At 39.5% G+C, this 27,401-nt stretch overlaps 1 protein-coding gene across 1 annotated transcript in view; it reads left to right on the top strand.

The window, feature by feature from the left end:
- The window catches only part of Themis (thymocyte selection associated), a 232,716-nt gene that overhangs the window by 15,042 nt on the left and 190,273 nt on the right, over positions 1-27,401 (top strand). Inside the window, exon 2 of the mRNA XM_017589835.3 lies at positions 25,363-25,524. Coding sequence (XP_017445324.3) covers positions 25,363-25,524 — 162 coding nt within the window. The remainder of the gene's footprint in view (positions 1-25,362; positions 25,525-27,401) is intronic.

Raw genomic sequence — 27,401 nt, 5'->3', positions numbered from 1 at the left:
TGCTTTCTGTCTGTCCATGTCTTTATCTCTGTCTCTCTCTGTTGACATATATGCATTAGGGAACAGACATATAAAGCGTTGTGAGAAGGCAGCAGCAGTAAGCTGGGAAGAGTGCTCTTACCAGAATCTGTACTAGTCGTAAATGTATGGTGGACTTCTAGCCCAACAGCAATGAGGAAGCAAGTTCCTGATACTTCAGTGTTTGTCACAGCTACGATGCTGTAGGAATGCTATCTTTTCTGATTACAAATTTAAAACGTGGTCATTGAAATTAACTTGGCAACTACAGGGAAAAAACGTCAAGAATTCTGGCAAGTTTAAGACAAGCATCCATTCTGGTCAGCCAGCAAAGAAGATGTTAAGAGTTTTTGAACTAGCTGCTCAGGCAATGGATAGAGGATACAGCCCAGTGAGTTTAAAGCTTTCATAAAACAGTGGCTACAAAAAACCCCTAGGCAGCTAGAAATGTGGATCAGAGACTAGGAAAGGTCAGAGATGACAGGGCTGGTGTCACAGACTTGCATGTGGAACTGTGTTGTACTCTGTATCATATGAGTTGCAAAGAATATCAACATGGGAGAGGCCAGTAGAAGAGAAGCTTATAAAACAAAAAGTAAAAGCAAATCCAACCCAAACCAGACAAGTAAAACCGAACACGGTCTGAGACAAGCAGCAGACAGTGCAGCGCACTGTGGATGGAAAGAAATAACGTGAGCCTGTGCACCGAGTGTGAGGGATAAACGCTTAGTTTCAGCAAGTGACTTGTTGCAAAGGTATTATTTATTAAATAATTATTGATTTCCAAGCCCTTCCTTTTCAGCGTCTGTGACTATAGATTGCCTGACTCTCAAGTACCTTCTGCACCCCAGAATTTTAGCAGAACATCTATACATGAGTAAAAACTCTATCTTAGAATTTAAGTGAGAGCCCTTAATAAGTCTTTACAAATATAAGCTCATATAGAAAAATATAAAAAGTAACTATATCATATGTATAGAACATATAGTGAGTGTATATAATATACTATAAAAGTATATTAAATAATACTTTTTATATGAATGTAATGAAGTACATTAATCAATACTTTGTTTTCTACATATAACTTTAATATCGATTGCATATAGGCACTCATATGTAAATATTTATTTAATTTAGTTTATTCCTATATTTTTTAGGTACTTAATCCCTGAAAAACATTTGTGAGATGATAATAATTATTAATATGCTTGACATTGTTCACAGTCAACTATCTGCTAATATGTCTCTAGGGATTAAACTTAAGAGTAAGCTTGATCCTTGCTCTGTCCCCTAAAGAGTTTCAATGAAGACTCTTAGCAAGATGGGTATCACATGGGAGTCAAAGGTGTCTTCATGAAAGTTCATAATACACTGACAGCAGTTTGCTGTTCAGATTTGATGGCAAGTGATGCATATGACAGATCAGATGTGGCTTTTCAATACATTACTACTCATTTCGTTACAATGTGAGGACTTTGAGATGAATTTGTTTTTTTAATAATTTTTAGTAAATTATCTCTTATATGGATAGATATTTTATGGATTTAATACTTGTATGGGAGTTCAGATGGTAAAATGATGCCTATTTTAGCAACCACATACATTTTATTTTATGGATAATCAAGCTTAATATTTTTCTACCTAAATTTAATCAACCAGGGCCTTGGCAGTGAAATCACAGGAAAATTGGAAATTATAGAATGATATTCCAGTTACATCTACTTACATCTCACAGATTATATGTATTTATGTTCAATGTTTTTTTCTTTTTACTATGAATTCTCAACACTGATATTGGTTTATAGCGAATGAAAAGGAATGACATTATATAGCATTTAATGACACATGGCCCGGCCAGAAAAATTAAGCTGAAGAAAGCCAGAAGGCTCGTGTTTTTCTATATAAGCTTATATTTGTGAAGACATACTAAGGGCTCTTATTTAAATCGTAAGATAAAGGGACACGTGTATGTATTTGCTAAAATTCCAGGACACATAATTGAATTGTTTTTGACAGTTAGGCAATCTATTGTCACAGACACTAAAAAGGGAAGGATTTTGAAATCAGTAATTATTAAATAAATATTAATTTTCTCTGTGAGACTGGCATAGAATTTACCCACTTTAAGACGTCAATTCGGTTTAAAAACATATTGGGATTTTATGTACAGGACAATATGCAAAGTTGTACTTTAGGATAAATTTTTAAAAACCACATTTTTCTCTGAGTGATATTTGATCTTTTTTCTTTACAAACTTTGGGACAATTTTTGTTTTCCATTTGCTAATACTAGAGACTTTATATTTTTTTGTTCAATATGAACTTATACTTTAATATGATTAGATATATTACATTTAGAATAAGAACAGCAGCATATGGTGCTTAAAAGTCTAGTGCCTCTGTGTGTGTGTGCATGTGTGCACGTGTGCCTATGTGTGTGTTTGTATGTGTGTGTGTGTGTGTGTGCATGCATGTGTGTGTGTGCGTGTGTGTGCATGTGTGTATGTGTGTGCGTGTGTGTGCATGTGTGTATGTGTGTGCATGTGTGTGTGTGCGCATGTGCATGCATGTGTGTGTGTGCTTGAGTAGAATACATTTCTTCCTAAAGTTTATCTTAAACAGGTTTATCATTTAGGAAAAGCTCTAACACAGGTGCATTGCAAACAAGTGGAAAAGCTTGGGGAGAAGTAATTTCGGGTTTTTTTTTTCTTTCAAGAAGCTATAAAGGAAAATTACTGCCAGTACTTTTAATGCTGTTTACTTAAGTGGAGATGTGCCAAACGTAGATGTTATTTACATCTACAGTGGGGGTAGTCACACTTGAAAATTTCTCACTTATATGTTGTTAAATACCAACCTTGACTGTGAAATAAAATGCAGCCAAATGGAGTGCTGACAACTGATTTCTCGAGCTACCCCATATATGCACTTAAGTTATATGCATCCTTCATCCTGTGAATGTAAGGGAACAGCAAGGAACAAGATAAACACGATTTTATTTTTATTAGCTGCTCTGTTTGCAAGAGCCATAAAATGCATGACTTCGTGAGCTCTAGGAACTGCGCAAATTTTTTTTGCAGGTTCAAGTTCTTGGCCAATTATTTGCCACTGAATAAAATTATGAGAGGAAATTTGAAGAGTCTTGTCTCAAGAGCAGTGGCCATGTCTCTGTATTTGGTGACACTGGCTGAATCTGCCTGGGCCTGTTTAATCATGAGTAAGTCAATGTGTAGACGGGAAAGCATTCACATGCCCAAAGTTCAAAATTTCATATGTTAACTCAACCTGATTTGGTTTAATTCCAATACCTATTTAGGTTTAAAAGCTGAGATTTTAATCAAAGCTGTGTAATAAAATACTGTATAGCTTTCCCAAGATAATTATCACTATTTGACAATACCCCCTTTTGTAATTTTCAAAGAAAAATAATTGATTAGAAATTTTCTTAGTTCGATTATCTCCTGGCCCATGTAATTGGAATTTCTAATTCTTAGAAAGGACAGTTCTGAGGGGAGAGATTTTCCTTCAGGCTCAAGGTGTTGGTTAGAGTGACACAGCGTTTGAGTCAGTTAGAAGTGAGCATCTGCCGAGGAATGACGTATAGATTTCAACCACGTGCCTAGCAAGAGCAGCAGCAACAGCAAAGCACTTACTGTTGGTGTCAAGGAAAGCTTAAGACACATTCAAATTGCTTTTTCCCAAAAACTTTTGAAATAAAGTTATATTAGTTTTGAAGTCATTAGCAAGACCATTTTGACTTTTTAAAAATGAATGACATGAGTGCCTAAACCTTCAGTTTTTCATAAGACCACTTAAAAAACAATTTGTCTATTATGTTTTCTTTCTTTAATGTGAACAAGCCTTCCTTTAGAATGAGAAATGATCCTAGATCGCTCAAACTAACCTTTTGATTTTAAGAGACATCGTGAGACTTATCCAGGTCAAGTAAGGTACGCTCTCTTTCAATTTTTAATATTAATGCCGTGTGTGTGTGTGTGTGTGTGTGTGTGTGTGTGTGTGTGTGTGTGTGGTGTGAGTCTGTGGTATGTGTGTGTATGTGTGTGTGTGTGTGTGGTGTGTGAGTGTGTGGTGTGTGTGTGTGTATGTGTGTGGTATGTGTGTGTATGTGTATGTGTGTGGTGTGGTGTGTGTGTATGTGTGGTGTGTGAGTGTGGTGTGTGTGTGTGTATGTGTGTGGTATGTGTGTATGTGTGTGTGGTGTGGTGTGTGTGTGTGTGTGTGGTGTGTGAGTGTGTGGTATGTGTGTGTGTGGTGTGTGAGTGTGTGGTGTGTGTGTATGTGTGGTGTGTGTGTGTGTGTGTGTGTGGTGTGGTGTGTGTGTGTGTGTGCTGTGGTGTGTGTCTGTGTGTGTATATGTGTGTGTGTGGTGTGTGTGTGGTGTGTGGTGTGTGTGTGTGTGTGTTGTGGTGTGTGGTGTGTGTGTGTGTGGTGTGGTGTGTATGTGTGTGTGTGTGGTGTGTGGTGTGTGTGTGTGTGTGTGTGTGTGTGGTGTGTGTGTGTGCCTGCATGTTGTAGAGTCTGTCCTCTATCTTAGTGTTGGTTCTAGGAATAAAAGCCAGGTTTACTGGAATTGAATGACAAGTGCCTTTACCAAATTAACTGCCACATCCGTGACTGCGTTTACTTTCTATTAACAAAGAGAATGAGGAAAACCCTTACCACATTCACAAATACTTTTATAATGAGAGGTACCTCACACTGGCCATGTACTGTTAAAAAAAAAAAAAACAAGAAGGAAACATCACGGTGAGACAAGAGTGGCAAACTATTTCGAGGGACACTTTATGGCAATGCACGATCAATGCTATATCATGATGTATAATCCAATTCCTGGATCGATACTGTTTCTGTCATTTATTAATTTGATCATCTGGATTTTCACATAATGTACCTCAGAGAACTTTTTGTATAGGAATAGTATTTTGAAAAGGAAAAAAAATTCCTTTTAATATATATTCAGCAAGCTAATATTTTCCTTTTAAAATAATGTTTAGCAAGTTAATAGTTTTATAGTTAAAAGAGTGTTTTACTCAACTCAACATAGAAGAATGGAATTTTAATTTTTGCTATTTAGAACGTTCTAGTCTTACTAGGATAAAAAGCTATTCATTGATAAGTTATCGTTATGCTATGTTAGTTCAGTTTAACTATTCGTAGGTTCCATTCACACGACAAGTAGCCTCTGTATTGTATGCTTTTGCTGTTGGCTTCCACTCTAGTTACTATGTGAATGCAGAGCCCCTTTTAAAATGGTGAGGAAACACACAAGACAGCCTGCATGCTTTTATGTGATTATAAATATGTCATAGGCTTTGTTTGGTCAAATTCAAACACCCATATTAATTAAAAACAACTTAGTAAAGAAGAATAATTTAATTCTTTTTATGATGAATTCATGGGGAAGGAGACTGTGAGAGGTAGACATGATCAAGATTCATTGACGTGTGTGTGTGTATGTGTGTGTGTGTGTGTGTGTGTGTGTGTGTGTGTGTGTGTGTGTGTTTGTGTGACGGGGGTGGGGGACAACAAAGAATAAGTAAGATACATTTTAAAATACCAGGTAAAGAAAACATTATGCCAGACTTTCCAGAGAAAATGAAAAATGACTTTTTGTTGAAAAGTCTAAGAAATTATTTCTACCTTTTAGATTTTTGGTAGATATTGATAACTTTCAGTCCTTGGAATTAGATGGTTACTGTTGGTCACTTATGTCTTAAATGTACTGGCCTAGTACGCTTCAGAAAGGACTTATATCAAATTTTACATGTGCAACATACTTTCTTTCTATTTTTGCAATCAGGATAAAAACAGTCTTGTGGCCCTTGGGTCAGCTTGACGCTATCCAGCTGTCAGTCTTTGGAAGCTCTCATGCAGTACCATGCTTGGGCAGCTCTTGAGATTCAGGTGTATTTAGCCTGGATTTCAGTATTGTTGTGGTTAGACAACAAAATTGCTTTGACTAGCCGAGACAGAGAGAGAGAGAGAGAGAGAGAGAGAGAGAGAGAGAGAGAGAGAGAGAGAGAGAGAGAGTCATGTACAGGGCATGTGATGGTTAGTTTTAACCATTAAACATCTATATTTACCTGGGAGATAGACTCGTGAGCACGGCTGTGAGGGATCATCCTGACTGCACTGAAATGGGAAGGCATGTCCACTTTGGGTGGTAACATCCTCTAGCCAGGATCCTGGATGGAACAGAGAAGCTGAACAGTAGCATACATTCATGGCTGTCTTCTTTCAGATTGTGAATGCAAGGTGGCCAGTTGCTTCAAGCCTTGACTCTCTTGGCACAAGAGACTGGGCGCCAGAATGAATCACTTTGCCTTTAAGTTGCTTTCTTCGGGGTATTTTGCCATGGCAATAGGAAAGCCACTAAGCCAGAGCCAATACTGATTCCCTAAACAATCGTTTTCCAGTCCTTTTCAAGAACTGGAGTGTCCATGTTCTATCTAGAGCCGGTCAACATATTTTAAATACTGCTCATTTGACCCTTGAAGCAGGCATCCTACAATCGTTATCCTAATGAACAAAACCTTTGTTAGCATAAGATAAAAATAGATGACATTTCTGGTAGCTTGGGACTTACGCTTCCAAGTTTCACATTCAGCAGCCCCACCAGGCATTTCTGTTTCTAATTAGCACGCTTCAAATGTTAAACATTACTTCCCTCAGCCCTTGCTTGGGTGTAAAACTGTTGAATCTATGTATCTTGTTGTCTATGCCAGAATATATTAAGCAAATTACATAGTTATGATAAGCATAAACATTTATCTCTGCACATCTTTCAGGTGCTTCATTCTTACTCTTAATGAAGAAAACCAAGGCATAGAGGAGTTAGTTACCCTAATCTCTTTGATATATATAAATATATATATCATATATATGTACATACATATATGTATACATATATCATACATATGATATATGTATACATATATATAGTGTTACCATACTTCTTTACTTTTTTGTGATTTAAATAGTGTTTATAAAATGAACTAACGTACAATTTACTAAGTCCTGTGTTATATGGATGGAGAAGAGAAAGAACAGAGAATCCCTGAGATGAATTGGCTTTCAGAGTAACAAATGAACTCTGCAGGTCATCTTGGGGGATCAGAGGAGAGGACTGAGCATTGCAAGACAAGCAGAGAATCCATCTTAAAGGTTTCCCAGGGAGCGGAAAGGAGCCACAGTGAGAGGCAGCAGGCTCGGTTAATATAGGACCTATGCTATTTGGGTGCTTGGTTCAGGGAGGCAGAGGGATTCAGCTCTTTATGGGATCAACCCGTGGCCCTCAGCTCTTCACAGCAGCATCTGGAGGTCTGAGAGACCCTGGGAGTGTGAATGTGTTTATGAGGACTTTGGGAGCCGCACCTCAAAGGTCATGAAATTTTAAAATGCTGGCGGGGGAGGGTGGCGGTGGTTGATGTGGGAGGAGGATAAGAAAGTTGAGGGAGAGAAGTGTGGCCAGTTGGTGTTCTACTACATGTCTGAAAGCATCGGTGAATAAATTGATAAACTTATGGGCTGTACATTTACACATCATACTTTTCAACTGTGTGAATATTGGAGAATAGCCCTAGAGTTTATATAAAAAAAAAATCCCTCTTCTGATTCTAATGCATCCTGCTTGCAGTTGACAGGAGCTGGTTAAGACCATCCTGACGAAAGATACATCGCAGATTGTGTTTGTTGCCTCTTTCCCAATCCTTCCTTCCCAATGAGTCCTAGAACCTGCTGTTTTGTTAGGATCCAGCAGTACCAACCTACACATTTCTTTGTATTTAGTTTCCTGCTTTTCGTCTTTAGGTTTTTGCCCAAGCCCGCAATGCGTCTCCTTTGCTCCTGATGTCTCCTGCCGCTCTGCAAGCGGATGACTCTTCAAAAGTTTTCCTAGCAAAATAATGCATCTCACCTGACCTTACACATTTACGCCTGATGGTCTTCTCCAGCCAGAAGCGTTTTAGTTAGAACATCACTCATGAACATCAGTGGGTAGCAGACAGTCCTGGGTGGGAGGGTGACATACATATTTTGGGGGTCACATATTCCAGTGCATGCATAGGTGAAGGCTAGATATCTGTGTCAAGGTGTCTTCTATCATTCTCCACTTTACTTCCATTGGGGGTGACATGTTTTGTAAAACCAAAGATACGTTTTATAGAGTGTTTTATATGAGGTGATGGGAGGAGGTACCACCGTGGGCCCATGCTAAAACATCCCTCCCCCAAAGGTACCAGCCATAAGACTGGTGTAATATAGAATAGAGTTTATTTGAGGGCATGGGAAGGGGAGTTTAGAAGGGAATAAAGGCAGAGAAAGAGAGGAAGAGAGAATGGGGGAGTGGGGGGAGAAAGAGAGAGGGAGAGAGAGAGAGAGAGAGAGAGAGAGAGAGAGAGAGAATAGCAGAGTAATAAGGAGAATGAGGAGAGGGAGAGGGAGGGGAAGGGGGAGAGGGAGGGGGAGGGGGAGAGGGAGAGGGAGAGGCTGTCCAGGAACACATGGAGGGGTGGGAGAGGGAAAAAGTGGTTAGAGAGAAGAGAGAGAGAGAAGAAAGGGTCAGAGAGAGTAAAGAGAGATCAAACGGTCCCTTTTATACTATGCTGGTCTACCTGGCTGTTGCTAGGTAAATGTTGGCAGGGGCCTAGGAGGAATGCTAACAGGAATTTTTAATAGGAATAGGACTGAGCAAATCACCTACTTCATATTGCACAAGGTATAACATATAACAGTGTTGGAAGAATTGATTCACCTCACCTAAATGGTAGAATTGTGTAAGCCAAGTTGTATATAAACTTTGTTTATATGTGGTTATGACGTCTGGAGGGGCTTTAACATGGCCCCATTTCATTCTCCTCCTCCGCCACGTGCTCTTCTTCATCTTTTTCTCGCAGTTTTCAATCTTTTATTTACTTCAGTGATTTTTTTCTATGGTTTCTTTTCAAATGTTCTTAAGATAGGGGCTTACTGATCTGCCGCTTTGTACTTCTAAAATAAGTCACCCATGCTAAAGCCTCCTTTCAAGAGAAACTCGGTTGTGTCGCACAAGGTTTGACATGTGGCATTTCCACTGGCATTGACTTCAGTACATTGCTTGGCTGTACGCGGTCTGGTTTTTAAGTGTAAAGAGAATTTCCCATTATCTTTTTGTTTTTATTTTTAGTTGAATTCTTTGGGATCCTAGACACTGGTGATCCAATTCTTTTAAGTTTGATGAGTCTTTTTAAATTGTAATTTTTATTATATTGTATTGTATGGGTGTTTTGTCTCTATGACCGTTCACCACTTGCATGTGCCTGTGGAGTCCAGAGAAAAAGCCTCAGCTCCTTTGAACTGGAATCACAGACCCTGATCCTCAGGAAGGGCAGCAGCCAATGCTCTTAACCCATGAGCCATCTCTTCCCCAAGCCCATACCCGTGCCTTTCTCATAAGGCACAGTTTATTCCACGGGATGTTTGTGTGAGCAGTTGAACACTGAATTTTTTCTGTCATTAGGCGGAGGGTTGTTGCTATGGACCCTGGATTCTGTCGTTGACAATGTTGACAATGTCGTCCCTCGGCGATTCAGCTGATAACCTGTCTACCACTTGGCTCCGTTCGTTGTTGAGAGTGGGTGTGGAGTTCCCAGGTGCAGCTGTAACTTCTGTTTCTTCCTGTCAGTTACCACAGAGAGATTTTTGGCTCTGTGGTTTAGTAAGTACCTGCCGGGCGTCAGTGTTATCTCCTTGGTAAACCGACTCATTTCCCACCTGTTCTCTTTCTCCCTTTGTCTATATTAGATAATTCTGCTGCAAACTTTAATACATGCATACATATCTATTTCTATTTTCTTTGATAAATATTTTGCTTGGCATATCTTTTTCCAAGACTTTTTTTTTTAAATTTTCTATATTATTACAATTGGCACAAGCCTCCCGGACACCTTAGGGATAGTTAACAAATGACGGAGGATTCCTGGCCCTTCACAAACACTACCCTCGGATCTTAAGAGTACAGCATTTTTGGTCTGTAAAAACCTGTACTTGTACTGTTTGCTACACAGATGCTTTTGGGTCCTGACTGGTGACAAAATTCCTGCTCTTTCACCAGACATCACCCCAGCCGAGGTAGAAGGGACACTTGAATGCTTTACGGTGGAAATGAGAGCCCAAGATCTCTTTGGGGTTTTCACACAGGGTTGTGGAAATTAGTAGTGCCTCAGTAAGATGGACATGCCCGTGCTGAACTACTCTTTCTGATACACTCGGAGCAAAGCACAGGAGTGAGGCTGTGTGCAGGTTATCTGTGAGGCAGTGTTGCAAGAGAAGGTGCCCGGCCTATCTACTCCTCTTTGTCCATGTGTGAAACGCAGCCAGTTTTCTGTGACGCTTGGCTGCAGTAATATGGCCACTGTCTATGTGTTGCCTCCAGATCTTTCCGCCAGAGCCAACAGGCTGTGGATGAGCATTTTGTTTTGTTTAGAGACAGGGTATTGTTATGTTGCCAAAGTCAGACCCCCAACATTGTATCAATACATAACCAAGGATGGACTTCTACTCAAGGTTTCCTAACTCACTGTACTGAGGACTAAGATTATATAAGCGCGAGAAACTTGAACATATTTTCAACTGTACCCATTTGGCACTTCTAGATTATATAAGCATGAGGAGTTTGAACATATTTTAGCTGTACCCATTTGGCATTTCTAGGTTGTTAGCATTTTTGGCTTCAGATCTAGACTATCTGAGGGTAGGAATGTGTAATGTATGTCTATCTTCCCAGAGGCAGAAACCTTTTTATAAGACTTTTGTAGCGAATGTAAGATTAATATGTCTGGAACTCAATAAATGCTTGTTGAATGCTAATAAAATCTTGTTGGGTGGTTTATAAAGAAAACATAATGATATTCTCCAACTTCAGAAGTCCAGCTAGTTTCCACTAGTATCATCCAACTTTCCTTCAGAATAACTATATTTTATAAACATACATATATATGATTATTTGACTAAAATATTTGCTATGTTAAAATTTCATATGAATTGATATTAGCAATTTATATTTACTTAGTAATATAGTAGCAAGTGGCAACATAGTTCTTTTACTTGAAATATACATACATTCAATTAATATCTTAATAATAAATAATAAAAATATAAAGTCAATTGAAAGGCTCACTTTATTTTTTTATTATTCCTTGAAAGTTTCCATACACTAATATAACATATTTTTGTAATTTTGTCACGATCATCCTCTCTCAGGCCCCACCCACTCCTCCTCACCCACTTCTTTTCACCGAATCACTCCTCTACTTTCCATACCTTTTTATTTATTTGCTTGTTTGCTTCATTTTTGTGATTCACTGACTTTAATTAGGGTTGCTTTCCTGTGCAACCTAGATAGATGGGGGTCATTCACTAAGCCATGGGCAACTTACTAATGGTGTGCCTTAACATTCATTAACGCCAATAGCTCCCCAGGGACAGGTAGGACCTTATGAATTTCTGCAGCATCTTGGGTAGGTCTTGTGCAGGTAAACGTGGCTGCTAAGAGTTCACCGGCACAGTGACCATGCTACATTAGAAGTCAGCACTTCATCCAGTCTGTCCCGCCTTCCAGCTCTTACACTCTTTCCAACTGTGTTCCTGCAACCTTGAAATGGACCACACAGATGTCTCACTTAGGGCTGAGAGCTCAACAGTCATGCGAGTTTCTACACTAACAGTTGACAAATGCCAAGGGAGGCTTCTCTGACCAAAGCAGAGAGCAGCGATAATCTATGGGTATGAACACAAATATTGAAAAAGAAAGCTGGCACCATGTGCGTTTAGCATAACAGCAGTACTAGGTTCCGTCTAGGGCTGAGAAACTGCCTAGACATGGGCTTTTGACCAGGTCGACAGGATCAGTCATGAGTTCTCTCCAGTGAAGAGGGCATCAGAGCCAATCAGAAAGTGATCGATTGGTAGTCTCAACACTGTTACACCCGTGAGTGCTTCATTCCTTAGCTCATAAGATCCATATCTAGGTAAGGTTGGTGACAACTTTCCTCACACAGGACCTTTCATGGCATCTTTGGGCACTGTGAAAGCAAGTCAGCAAGGTAGAAGTATGCAGTTCAGGTCCAGCCTGATTTCTCTATGTCCTGGTACTAAGTGTGCCATTAGCGACAGTGTCTCACCATCTAGTTCTTATGGGCAGTCACGAGCAATGGTGGTAGCTTGTATTATTTGGGGGACCTCTAGGATCTTCAGGTCCCTGACCAACAATTCGCCTCTCGCACTGGGACTTTTGTCTCATAACTCATGGGTTCTGTGAACACCATTATTCATTCAGGTGCTGTAATCCAAGTTTAAAAATTACATTTTAAAATGTAATTTACTTAGAAAACAGGAGGTTTTTCCATATGACTTTTTTTGCTGCACTTTTAGTTGGACTCGAGCCTTCTATTTCCGCCTTCTTTGTCTCTTAAAACAAATTCCTGCTCTTTATCTCGGTCAGGTTTGTCTCCCTCAGCTGGAGTCACGGGTATGTGTCACCACATTTGACTTAATGTTCATTGTATTGCAGTCACATTAGGCCTCTAATTATCTCTCCTTTATGTTACAGCAAACAAACAAACAAACAAACAAACAAACAAACGTAGGTCAGTGAATCAGAATATGAAAGAAGGTAAATCAAATTTTAAAAAGGATGGAAAAGTCCAATACAACTCAGTGTCTACGAAGTTTTTCAATGCTATACATTTCCAACTAAAGGGAGCAAGTGTGCCTTATCATTGCCTTTCCGGGAGTCTGTTGTAAATGACTAGTCCTTTTGAAAACCAAACCCAAACGTTCCATAGCCAATATTAGATTGATAAAACAATAGTTTTCACGAAGTTAGGAACATTACTCTAACATACACATAAAACGTGTCCGTGCAGAAGCTTAAGTCTTTAAACGAGAGAGTGAGTGGGATGTTAAAGTCAGCTCAGCCTTGAGGTTGAGCGGGGCTCACTCTCAGCCCTGAGCTACAACCTTGATAAGAGCAGACTTTTGTTCTCTTCCCAATTTATCAGGCAAAGATAAATTCTGTGACTTTCTTCTTCGTGACCTAGGTTTTACTTCCCCCAGTAAGAAATGCCTTATAATGCAAAAGCTTTGTTCTCCAAAACATTGTTTTGTTTTGTTTTTGCTTTTCCTGATGTGATACAAAGAACTGATTTTGAAAGCAAATACTGATACATTGTATTTGGTTTTCTTTCTCACTGTAATTGAGAAATTGTTGCCCAACTTTCTTTTTAGCATTGGAAGAAATCCCTTTCTGTAATACTGCATTCCTCTTGGACTAAACCATACCATGTAGTAACCATACAGTTGTTTTATTTTTTAATTTTTAATATTTTTTAATTTTTAATTTTTTTATCAGATATTTTTTATTTACATTTTAAATGTTATCCCCTTTTCCGTTTTCTGGTCCATAAACCCCCATCGCATTCGCCCTCCCCTTCTATGAGGGTGTTCCCCCACCCATCCACTCATCCCTTCCCGCCTCCCCACCCTGACACTGGGGGGTCAAGCCTTGGCAGGACCAAGGATTTCTCCTCCCATTGATGCCCAACAAGGCCATCCTCCGCTACATATGCATCTGGTCAAAGTTTGGAGCAGAGATTGAAGGAAAGGCCATTCAAAGCCTACCCTACCTGGGGATCCAGCCCAAATACATACAGCAACCAAACCCAGAAAATATTGCTGATTCCAAGAAGTGCATGCTGACAGGAGCCTGATATAGCTGTCTCCTGAGAGGCTCTGCTAGAGCATGACAAATACAGAAGTGGACGCTTGCAGCCAACCATTGAACTTAGAACAGGGTCTAAGTTGGAGGGGTAGAGAATGGATTGAAGGAGCTAAAGGGGCTTGCAACCCCATAAGAACAACAATACCAACCAACCAGAGCTCCTAGAGACTAAACCACCATCCAAAGAGTGCACATGGACAGACCCATGAGTCCAACCAGTATTTATTCTTATGTTCATATACAAAGATTTTGCTAATTATTAAAATATCATTTTTCTTTCAATAGAAACTATACTTTCAAAGTAATATTATTTTCTAACATTTAAAAAATTTGAGTCTTATAACAAAGAATGATTAAAAACTTCTATTGTCCGTGAGTGAACAAACCTCGTGTTTTGGCATCAACAATAGAATGTCTTTAGAGCGGTCAACCTTCCTAGTGCTGTGATCCTTTAATTCAGTTTCTCATGTTGTAGCAAATCCCAAGCCATAAAATTATTTTAATTGCTCCTACATAACTAATTTTGCTACTGTTATGAATATGGTATGAAGGATGTCTGAAATAGAACCCCCATGAAAAGGATTAATCTCCACACCACAACAGGGTCGCAACCCACAGGTTTACTAGGAGGTTTTCAGTTATTTTAATGTTTTTATTATAGGAATTTTGCTGTTTTAGGGAGGAAGCTTTATTTTAGGGGAATACACAGGAAGTCATGGCAACAGTGATATTGTAGGTGCCCAGTTAGCTTTCTTGCTATAAAAACAAATTCACTGGGACCAACCTCACATGATAGTGGTCCCTACAATCATGGAGAGTCTTCCCTTCTCAGGTAGGTATTTCTGGAAATGTCACCAAAATTACACCAAGAAGTGTGTCCCTAAATGATTCCAGATCCTCCAAGTTGACAACGAAGATTAGCCATCCCAGCTTGCAAAGCAGACTATGGCTAACTTGAGGTGTCTAGCTATTCTTAACATGTCTTTCAAACTTCCTTTCTAGATACTTAAGCACACATATTTCTCAAAGGCAGGGTATCACCATATTGTACAACTTGAAGAGAGCCTTTATGTTTATAAAAGCTATGGTTCAAGTAATTATACAATGAGCTTTCTACATGGTGCCATTCAGAGCCACCAAACCTCTGAACAATCTCCGATGGGTTTGACAACTTCCCCTTTGAGAATAGACAGTGGATGGTTGTCTTGTTTAAAGGTTTCAAAGTCTCTACACAGAAGCGTTAACATCATTGTTTTCTATATTATCCTAAGGGCTAAAAGATTGTGTCTTTCCTATAGAAATATAAGTGATTCTTAATAAAATGAAAAATGTTTTAGCAGTGAGAATTACTAAAAAATAACCCAAGTCATCTTTTTTTAAATCTTTAAAACAAGTGGAATTTCTCCAGTGAATATGTCCAGAGATAGTTTGAACAGCCACTCAGGAAAGCTGCTGTGTACGGTCAGTCATGGTAGTACATAACATGAAGTTGTATCTGAGTTCCAGGCTCACACAAGAGATGTAAAAAGGCAACAGACTTTTATGTTCAATTTCATTCTATCGCTACCTTTAGGCTATATAAATCTGTGATCATTGTAAAGGTTGACTTTTGTACCTTAGTGTGGACAGCTGCTTTCCTCAACTAAGTGAAGTATGAGTGACTATCTCTTGTTATATTTCTTTTGGTAAAGAGTTTGTTAGCAAATCAGCTCATGCATTAAAATCTTTAGAAGTAAATAACATGCAAAAGGGGTTAAAGGAAGCAGCATAAGTCAGAGCAAGACTGTCTGGAGATAAGGTTCCTTTGTCCCTAAGAACCTTATGTGGAATAGTAAATCATTCTGAGTCCATTGGAAATGTGTCAGAGTTGAAAACTGGTAGAATATACTACAGATTTTTTCATCTTTCTCATAGTGAAATACTAGCCAAGGCCAAGCTCTTCAGTGGAAACTCACAAAATTCATCTAAGGATTTAGCCTGCCCAGGCCTGTGTAGATACAGCATCTCATGGCATCTCAGGTCAACTGTGGCCAAGTACTTGTCCAGTACAACTCAGGAGAGACTAATGTAGGAACCAGAATCTTACTGGTTAGAATTGCTACTGTCGAGTTGATTCGAATGTTTCCCCAAGCTCTGCTCCCATCAATAGAGTCAAACAGTTAAGTTTAACAGTACCGAAAAACTCTCTGTGTACGAGATTTTTCTGTTTACTTTTGGGCCACTCGAGAGTACCTCTACATCCCTGTTTGGCTGTGGTCATGTGCTACACAATACTCATTAAATGCCTCTTTATAGTGAGGACCTTATTTGTTTTGTTATTCTACTGCATACCATACTGGTACTTTGATAAGTTACGAGTAAAATGAATGATAAAAATTAAGGAAAACAACCCACACAAAAGAATAATTTCTACTATTTAGTACAATGAACCTGGCCTTCAAAATACTGGTAAAATTTTTTTTAACAACTTCACTCTTGATTTCTATACCACAATTTATAAGCACAATAGGTAATTAAGTACTTCATTAATGATAGCAACTTTAGGGAAATAGTTAACATGGCGAAGCTTTACTTGTATAAAGCTGTTTATAGTGCACCCGAGACCTCGGATAATCAACACAACTGGTGTATTCATAGTCATTCGGTGGGATATAAAGAATGGTTTTACATCTTTAGGTATATAGTAGCTTTACTCAACATCTGAGTTATAAAACATAGGCAGGCTTTTAAAAGTAAAAACATGTGTTTGATATCAAATCCTTACTACAAAACCAATGAGCCAACTCCCAAGATACTTTATTACTATTTGTCATGTCATTCTGTTGCTAGAGATTTGGGTAAAATACCGGGGTACTTGATCAACAATAGTATTAGGACATGAAGAACTGTGGATCTGTCCCATTATTATAGAATAGAAAAGGCTACGGGGCTACATAGGAGAAATACCCATTTCGTACAGGGATATCCGCCCCTCTACCCCATCTTTTTGCTCTGGCAACCATCGACACAGATTTTAAAGATTACATCAATAATAATGAGCATGTGCAGAACATTATAGTGCAATATTAACGATTAGGTTAAATTAATAGACTTTGCCATAGAAGACAATGAATTATTTCTCCTCAGTGAGTAAAACTCTTATGATTGAATTTTTATCACTCAGAGTATTTAGGAAGTTCAGCTCTTCTCTCTCTCTCTCTCTCTCTCTCTCTCTCTCTCTCTCTCTCTCTCTCATAGACTTTCTCATCTCATACATTCCTTCCAACCATATTTCCCCTTTCTTGACTCCTCCCAGATCTCATCCCCAACTCTCCTCTCCCCAAGATCCACTCTCTGTACATTTCCCTTCAGAAAAGAGAGAGCCTATAAGAGGCAACGCCAAAACAGGACAAAACAAGATGCAAGACAAGGTAAAGAGCCCTCTTAGGGAGGCTAAACAAGACAACCCACTAGGAGGAAAGCGTCCCAAGAGCAGGATAAGGAGTCAGAGACACATATTTTAATCTCTTCCTTTCTTTCTCTCTCTCTCTCTCTCTCTCTCTCTCTCTCTCTCTCTTCTCTCTTTCATTTGTTTCCGTTCTTTCCAATTCATAAGGACTTTCATTGATTTTGTTTGTTCACGTTTTATTTTCATTTATTTGAGATACAGTATCAGTAGATAGCCTTGGCTGGCCTGGAATTTGTTATGTTGCCAAGGACATTCCCTGCCTTTCAAAGGTATTGAGATGGGAAACAGCAAAGGATGAAGATCAAAGGCTGACAATCTCTGGCCTTAACTCTCACTCACTCTTCTGGGGGCCAGAAGCTGATAGCCTCTGGAAATTTAACTCGCTCTTGCTATTCTGTGACCAAAAGCCACTGGTTGCTAGCAGTTAGCTTCTGCTTATAGCTGCAGGAGATTAAGAAAAGAAGCTAACTACTTGAATGCTGAGAATTGGTTCTAATGCTTTGTCTTATTTTGGCTCCCAAAAAGTGGTGCTTCCAGACCTGAGGGAGGGTTCCTGCCCCCAGATGGCTTCAACTGATAATAAAGAAGTGCCATATAGCCATTGACTAGGCAAAGATACATGACTTGGAGGGGGAAGGATCAGATTTAACAGCTGCAGGAGAGAAACCATCCACCACGTAGGTGGAAAGAGAATGCGGCCGCATGGAGGGTGGGGGATTCCCCTGAAGGTAATGAATAGCAGAGATGAAATACAGAGTTTAGAAGGTGTTAGGCCAGGAATACTGGAGGGAAATGTATGCTAGCCATAGCAGGATTAGAAATGCCAAGCCACATATATATTGAAATTAGGCCTGCACCTAATTCGTGAATTAGAGGGTTCTGGCAGGTGGCTGGTATGAACTGCCAGGAGCATAAAGCAGTTTAACTAACTCACCGCTACATTTGGGCTCTTTTTTCTGTGGTTCAAGAGTCCCTTGATGGCCAGGCAAGAGGCATGGAGCTCATTAACTGTTTATGAGTCAAAGAGAAAAGAAAAGAAAATGAAAGGAAAGAAAAGAAAAGATCAAAGAAAGAACAGAGGCACATATACTGGATAACGTTAAAGAAAGTCACACCGTTGTTTTACTGTGGTTCTCAGCTTTTATAGTTTCTCAGGATAATTGATCACATGGTTTTCTAAGTATTTTTAAGTCCTGTAAGTTCATATCAGTTTAAGGTAATAGTTCCTGTCATAGATCAACAAAGAATAAGAAGTTACAACAGAATTGTTTACACATCTTTCTATTTAGATCAGTATCTCATTAAACATTCATTATCTGTTACTAGCCCCCCATAAGTTCTTTATCAGTTTAAAGCAATAATTTTTATGTCATAAATTAGCCCGGTTTTGTCAGGAGACAAATCATTTACATTGTGCCTTATTAGTTTTGAAGTTTTGCATGGATGATTTCTGTCCTTGTACCTAAAATAAATAGTCCATTCCCAGTTTACAGCCTTTAGTTACCAGATAATGATCTTACACCTAACCAAGAAGGTAAGTTTTTCTTGATTGTAAATTTGTTTCAAGCCTGCTTCCTTTCCCACTGCAATTAGCCCATGGCACAGGAAGGTTTACAGGGCTCTGTTTGCAGCTTTTATTTTATAGAGGGCTTGAAATTACTTGTATAAACTTAGGAATTCTATAAAATCCTAATCAGGAATTGTGAAACCATCGATTTGTCTACACAGCATTACTACATGAGAATACATCTTCATGTGAATCCGCAGAAAATCTGCCCAGTAGAGTAGGCTAATGCCCAGGAATGATTAGGTTATGTAATAGTGGCAGGAAAGACATCAGCAGCACAAAGCAATCCTGGGATGAAGTCTCTAGAAACCCTGCAACTTAGAGCTCACTCTCCGTAGTCGATGAAAAATGGTGGGCCATCTCCAGAAAATTCACTTGCATGCTTTAGCCTTTCCTAGATGGCTTTTGACACTGTGTAGAACAGGTTGGCCACCTGCTCACAGAAATATGCCTACTGCTGCCTCATGAGTGAGAGATAAAGGTGCGTGCCACCACACCTAGCCCCAAATATAGATTTTTAAAGCTTTGCCTGTATACACTGGAGTGTCTTACACACTCTCACGTTTTAGACTTGGCTTCTTAGATAACATTTTAGCTCCTCATTAATGAGAAGAAGCCCCTCTTCTTCACATCTATAGAGATCTTCCTTTGATTCTTTGAGTGCAGCCATCATTATCTTTACTACTCTTTTGACTGACATGTTGGGATGAACTTGAAAGGTCAGTTCTCATTAACAATCAGAATGTTACCCTACTGCTAGTTAAGCAACAGGCTTGCTTATCCATGTACCCAGTGATTCCCAACACTGCATTTGAATAGCATGTTCATCTAGTTTTAGATATATCCTTTAGATGATGGAAAAGAATTTGTCTTGGTCTTGTAGTGGATAGGAACATCTTTTTATAGACACCCTCTCATGCAAACATCCATTCCAATTATGGTTCCTTTAAGCTTCATTCATGTGGTACACTGTACAGAAAAGCTGAACAGCTCTCTCTGATGGTATCTTTAATGTTTTATCAACCACGATGTTTAGGGATATGATTCCAAAATAATAACTTCACATTTAGAGGTTTCCTTTATGGGCAGACCATTTCCTAATAATGTATACTATGCCTGGAGAGGAAATCATCAATATATTTACAAGGAGCAAAGATATGTCTATTGGTAAGGCTCGCTAGACATTGTCATATACTAGCTTATATACCGTAGGCAATTACTAGCAGCTATATTTTTAAAGTAAGACTTTGTAACTCATCCCTGTCTACTACAAATATTCACATGATTGCCACTATAAAGTCCAGCATGGAGAGTTGACAAATACAAAGGAAAGTAACGGCTATGCCTGGTGGTACCCAGTGACTCACGAGGCTGAGGATGCACATTTTAGACCGGCTTAGGCAACTTTGTGAGACCTAGTGTCAAAATAAAACATGAAAAGGGGAATGGCAATGTAGCCCAGTTGTAGAATGACTACGTAACATGCATAAGGCCAGAGGCTCAGCCCCTTGTACCCAAAATGGAAAACTATACATAGAAATCACATCAAAGGACCACCTGCCTGCTACAGTCTTTTCAGAAGGCAGCCAGACAATTTGGCATGTGCTTATCGCTTTGATAGTAAATATACCGATAGGAAATACAGCTCACACAGACCCTTGAATAGAAGAACATGCTCACATAAAAAGACAGCGATACAGTTCCAATAACTTATCATTTATGGTAAAGATTAGTAATGAAGACATTCACTAGGCCTCTAGAGTGGGACAAAACTGTTTAGAAACTGTGGAAGAGTTTGTCCATTTAATGAACATGTTGCCGATTTATTGGGAAACCATACTAAATCCCCGAATGAACATTATGTCACTAATAAAACAATTATGTACCAATTCAAGCTATGATGGCAGTCTCTAAAAGTCTACCCGGTAATTTGCACAGAGTGGTATTAAATCACAGGCGGAAACGAGCATTTCTTTAGGTTGAAGGTAAGGAGGCTCTGAGGATGAGTGTTAGTTGAATCTCTAGCGTTGATTGAACTTAGGCAGGTCTATGAAGAGGTAAGGAAATGAAGGACATGACATAGTCTGCAGCATCGCGTATTTGGGCACAAAGAAGACAACTTCCAAACAGTGGAGCTCTCTCTTTCCTGACTGCCTCAGTTTTTAACTTTGAGGAGAAATGGAGGGAAGAAAAAAAAAAGTCTATTGAGCCAATTGTCTCAGCCGTTCCTAGGTGATCACAGCATTTCTCATATGGATTGTCAAGGAAGGGATGAGTTCATAAGAGGATATTAATGTGTCTTTTTAACTGAGCAAAGCAGCATTACGGGAAAGGTGATTTCAAAGGCACATGGCTCTTTCATTAGAGCCTTCAGGGGCAGTGTTTGATCACCGAAAACAAGCTGCTTTGTTCCGGTTTGCTCTGATGTTTGGCATTATCCTGAATATATATGCTCTGACTTGGAAAGAGTCAGCCTGTAAAGATTTAATAGATTCGAGGCTTGCTATTCAAAATACATGTATCCTGGTTAAAATGGAGTGAAAACTACTTGAATATGTATGTCTACATAGAAGCAAACATATTTCAGACACACATCTCAGCAAAAGTTTAAAAAGTAATCACACATACGTATTTATTCTGAGAATATGAAAGTTGCCTATTTTTAAAATTCATTGTTATATTAAAACTCGGGAAAACATATTTTAGGAGGTGTTAGATTGGTAAGAGCAAAATATGGGAAACTTGCCTGTTTCTGTTTCTACAAGTAGCTATATGCTCTTGTTACCTGTCACTGACATAATTCCTTAATTTTGGCAGCTCCTGAGCCGTCTTTCAAGTACAGCACAGGTGAAGGTGTTGTGCAGCTAGTACAAAGCTCTTGGTTGGATCTCTAACACCATGTAAACTGGGTATGGCAGCACAAGATGTATTTCCAGGCACCTGGGAAACTGGAAGCAGGAAAATCAGAAGTCTGTGTGCTTCTTGGGCTTCAACATGAGTTGAAGAGCAGCCTGGACAACACTAGACATTTTCTAAGGAGAAAAAGAGAGGGAGGGAGGAAGAGAGGGATGGAGGGCGTGTTTTAGTTGGGGTTTTACTGCATTTACTTGGGGCTGGCTTACAGGTTAAGAGGTTCTGTCCATCATCGTCAAGGCGGGAGCATAGCAGCATCCAGGCAGGCATGGTGCAGGAGGAGCTGAGAGTTCTACATCTTCATCTGAAGGAAGCCAGGAACAGACTGGGTATCTTCAGGCAGCTAGGAGGAGGGTCTCCAAGCCCACTCCCACAGTGACCCACTTCCTCCAACAAGACTACACCTTCTAATAGTGCCACTCCCTAGGCCAAGCATAGACAAACCATTATAGAGAATAGTGAATAGTGACTTTCTCATTTTGTTAGAAACAATAAGTTAGTCATGTGTTAAAGAGAAGTTTTCTGTGTTAACATTTGTATGATGTTCTTATCCTAATAGTAATAAAAGACGTGAATTTCTTTTTATTGTTAAATAGATAGATGCTTAAAGAGGGAACAGAAGCTTTTCATATGGTGGTTAAAACGCATAATTTTGTTGTCACACAGTTTTCTGGCCTCTTGGCCCCTACAAATGGATATACAATCTTGTACAAATTTATCTTTTGAATTTTGGATCCCTTTGAACCTTTGAAGAAGATGGCATTCCCAGCCAGTCAGTTGGCTATAAATCATATTGAAGAATAGATACACATTGTACTGAAATTAAGTTCAACACTTTCAGCTAAAAGTTGTTCAATTATACTGTGTCCTATTTCACGTGATAAAGAAGAATCTTTCCTTAACATGTATTGTAATTCTTTTTGCTCCCCCTCCCCACCTCAGTGACAAAGGTTTCTATGGGAGGATGGCACATTCTTCTCTGATTTGTTTTGCAACAATCCTCAAACAGAGGCTATTTCAGTTGTGTACTTGCAGCCCAGACCAATGCTTTACAAATCTTAATGTGCTTATTAATCATCCGGGGACCTTGTTAAAAATGCGGGCTCTGATTCAGCAAGTCTGACCGAGATTCTAACAAGCTCCCGGGTGACGTGGTGTACTAAGAGTTTGGGTAGATAACGTCTAGAGTACAAATGACCTCTTATTAAATTGGTATTTGTTCCCAGACCCTGATAACTGGAAATGTAGCTTCCCCGACTTTAAAGTTTTATACTTCACACCATTGTTTTGTTCAGTATAAAGTTAATAAAAAAAATCTATAATTGTAACTCTCTCCATCTACCCATTCCTAAAAACAAAAGCAAAACCCTTCTCTCTCTTACTTTCCAGGTTAGGGCTAATACACTGCTTAAAGCCTCCAGAAGTTTCTTTCCGCAACTCCGTGCCCTCCCAGTGCTATTCCTCTGCAGGTCTTTACATCATGTGACTCATCACGTGACTCACCTTTTGACGCCACATCGGCCGTTGTTTCCTCCTGGATTCCTTCCCCTTACTTTTTTCCCCCCATTGAAACAAATTGCCTCTGAGACTTCACAACACTCTGCATTTTTGTATACTATGGCTTTTTCCTGTTCTTGTGAAATGGTCTGTCTACATGTTCACTCTTTGCAGGACCAAGCTTCTGGGGATAAAGACTGTGTGTGTGTGCGTGTGTGTGCGTGTGTGTGTGCGTGTGTGTGCGCGCGTGTGTGTGTGCGTGTGTGTGTATATGTGTGTGTGTGTGTGTGTGTGTGTGTGTGTGTGTGTATCACAAGGCCTAACATACTTGGTTTACTAAGTGAAAAGGGTGTGTTGTAATCATTGAAAAATATAATGTAATATATTTTTTCCTAATTAACCCTAAGCTTGAATTGGGAGTAATAAAATTAAACTCATAAAAAGTTAAATACAAAATGATATACTAGTAGTAGTATAAAATATTCGTGTGTGATTTATCATAGCAAAAAAGTGTTCTGAGGTCACTGGCAGAAAGTATTACCATGTTTATTAAAATTATTTATTTTATACCCAGCTTATTCCATAAAGTACTCGAAACAGATAACTGCATGTGCTAAGGTTAATGAAGGTACGGGTGCGTAAGTAGTTGAGAGAAAAGTATGAGAAAGCAAATGGGGCTTGTGGCTCAGATGCTAAAAGCTTGAGGACCAGACAAGCTAATCTTCAGAACTGATGTTGTCTGCACAGGATGATAGCGTTCACAGGTTGGACTTCTGCTTGGGAGGCTCCCCTGCCCTCTTGCCTACATCGTGCAAATGCTAATACAGAGAATTGCTCTTTAACATGTGACTGTCATTTTGTTTGTAACCAGGAAAGTCAGTCCTCACTCTAGTCTGTCCGTCTCCGTCTGATGGACATCTGTTTCTCAGGTTGCCTAGGGGTGACTGTGTCTCTATGCAAATTGTCCCTATATGCATCAAGTTCCTTCAGATTTCCTTTGTGCCACGGCCTGGATATGGTCAGAGCATTTTGAACTGGATGAAAATTCCGGCTGTAGAAACTCTTACAGAAACTAATGAATGCTGAATATCTTGCCATCTATCCAACCAGAGTCTGTGAGGGCAGTAAAGAAGAAAGGGAAATGGAGAATTTATTTTTCAAAAGAGAAAAATTCAGAAAGCAGACAAAGCTAGCATTTTGTCCTCAGAACCTTATGTTTAGCATGGTCAGGAAGCTCTGAGCTGTCGTGGAGGGAGGGAAAAATTGCTGTCCTCTTTGAGTGCCTGTGGTTGTTAATGCTCCACAATCCAGTTGTCAGTTACTGTTCATTTGTGACACAATTGTATTTCAGAGAAGGTGCCATGAGGTCTCTTTAGACTAGGGCCGACTGCCCAGAACTATGACTACTCCCCTCTCTGGAGCTTATAGTTTCATTGCTCCACTGCTTGCTCTCTATTTTTTGGGAGACACTAGAAGTAAATAAAGGAACAAAAGCCTACCATTAGCATCTGTGATGAAAGGTTTGTCAAAGAGGCTGAAACTCTTTCTGTTTTGCTGGGTTGGTCTGCCACCTATTGCTGTAAAGATACTGAGTGCTGTTTCCAGCTTATCAAAAAGCAACAGACAAAAATGGGCAAGGAGACAAGAACCAGATCTGAGATATAAATAGGAAGCTGTTAGTATGAAGTCCTGGTACCCAGACCGCTCTGTCTTGGGGTCTTGGATTCCATTACAGCCTGGTTTGCAGTACATACTCTAATTGCTGTTGACTTATACGGGCTAATTCTGTGACCTGGCAAAATGTTCCAAAAATCCTAGCAGGGAAGGGGTGACTGTAGCTTGACCTTGCATAAATGAGCTAATGGTGATGGGGGAACCATAAACTCAATGAGAAAACAAAAACAAAACAAAACAAAAAACAACACAAAACAAGCAAGATTGTTTATTTTTTGCCTGGTGGTTGAAGTGAAAATCCAGTATGATTCTGCTACATGGTGTCCATTTTGGGAGAGTCAGGTTAAATTCCTGTTTAGCTAAGGGAGGAATTGAGTGAGAACAGTGCGTATGAGGCTTTCACAGCTGTGTGTTCTTTGCTTTTGAACTTTTATTAAAAAAAAAAGATTATTTTCTTTTTTTTTTCAGGGTCTGTTTATGAGATGTTTGGCAATGAGTGCTGCCTGTCGACAGGAGAAGTGATTAAAATCACAGATCTCAAAATTAAGAAGATCATGGCTGAAATTTGTGAGGGTGATATTGGAGGTTTGGAGTCTCTGAAGCCCTTCGAGCTGCCCATGAATTTTCCAGGTAAAGTCTGTTGCAACTACTTCACAGATTATTACTGCGTAGATATAATTACAACAGTGCAAAGTAGAAAGAACGGCAGCTTTCTGACCATTTCTCTGCTTTATAAAACAAGATCCCAGCTGCTTCATTTTAGTACATTAAAACGGAGTGGCCAGATGCTGTGGTAAAAGCCTGTTTGCTCGGAGAGGCAGAGAAAGCACCCAGCTGGCCTTCCCACCCCACCAGCATCCCGGAAAGAACAGCTCTTTCTCCTTCTTCCCACTGTCTTAAATACCTTCCAGCTTAATATCCCTCCGTCTGTTTACTCATGTGCACTCCTTGTCAGCTGGTTGCTGGTTCTGCCTCTTTTTTTTTTTTTTCTTTTCTTTTTTCCCCGGAGCTGGGGACCGAACCCAGGGCCTTGCGCTTGCTAGGCAAGCGCTCTACCACTGAGCTAAATCCCCAACCCCTGGTTCTGCCTCTTAATCTAGGGATGCCTTTATTTAACTCTTGCATTAAAGGCGAGTGTAAGGACCGAGCCACACCATAAGTACTTGTTAACAATAAATTGAAAGCTCTCGGGCTAAAGGTGTACACGAGGGCTGAGACACACCACAAGGTTTTTACCAGTTCACAACCTTGGGGTACACAATGTGATCAAACATTCTGCAACGTTTCTCTTGCTGTTGCTCTTGTTTTAAGGCAGGTTCTCACTGAGTAATCCAGACTGGCCTTGAGTTCCATATTGTCCTGCCTAGTGGACTACTGAGTTCTGGGATTACAAATTGGCAATGGTGCTAGCTTCCCAAACTAACCTGTGTGTTGTGTGGGTTGAAGAAGATGAGGTTCTTATAGGTCAGTCAATTCAATATCTACAAAGGACAACCTGACACCCATTTTTCATTCTTCTTTTATCTAGGAACTGGTCATTTTAGTTAACAAATAATTATTTACAAGTATTTAGTCTTTCTTTAAAGTTAGAATCTTTTAAATTGACACATGGCAATATAAACACATTAACAAAGTAATATTTTTTATAATGCACGTATACATAATATTTTAATACCTTCGTTATTTAGTTTTTCCTTAAGGTGAAACCTATCTATTAGCTTTTCCAAAAATGTACAGCGCATAATTGTTAACGGTACTCACGTTACTGTGCAAGAACACCCCAGAACTGCCATTCTTCAGAAGTGCGTTTTGCCATGGGCATCTTTAGACGATCTGATGAGAGTCAGAAAATCTGTTAGCTGAGCATTGTAATGCATGTTTATGATCCCAGTACTCTGAGGCATGATCATGACTTCAAGAGCAACCTGGACCATATAACAAGGCCATGCCCATATATCCCTCTCTAATAAAGTAACAAAAATAAAGTCAAATTACATTTTCATGAGGTACATAAAATGACTTAGCATCACGTAAACATATCTATCCTATTACTTAAATGTTACTTCTTGTCTCTCTTGCCGAAGACACGATCTCACTAACGTGGTTGCTCCGTTTGATCTAGGTAACTGTACCAAGGTTTCCAACACCATGCCTTGTAGGAACTGCTTGCCCTACATCCTACTTTTAGATGTATTTTTCTAATGTTCCGACAGTGTGGGTACCACAGCCTGCACATCATTGGGTGGGCATTAGATTTCCATATTTTGTGCTCTAGACTATGGGTTGTTAAACTTGCTCTAAACAGCAGGACAGTAAAATGGTAAGGCCTTAGAGCAAGATCGTTGCCATAACTAGTCTACAGCAATCCTGTAATATGAAGGTCACTGCAGGTAACAGACCAATCAACCAGTGGCCATGGTTGTGGCTCAAAAAATCCTTTATTTATAAAAAGAAGGGGCTAGCAGGATTTGGCCAGTCAAGTTACTTGTTGATGTGAGCTCTACACT

Source organism: Rattus norvegicus, chromosome 1, assembly GCF_036323735.1.
Source record: "Rattus norvegicus strain BN/NHsdMcwi chromosome 1, GRCr8, whole genome shotgun sequence".
Taxonomy (NCBI): Eukaryota; Metazoa; Chordata; class Mammalia; order Rodentia; family Muridae; genus Rattus; species Rattus norvegicus.
The sequence above is the reverse complement of the archived record's forward strand: the minus strand, read 5'-3'. Positions and strand labels throughout refer to the sequence as shown.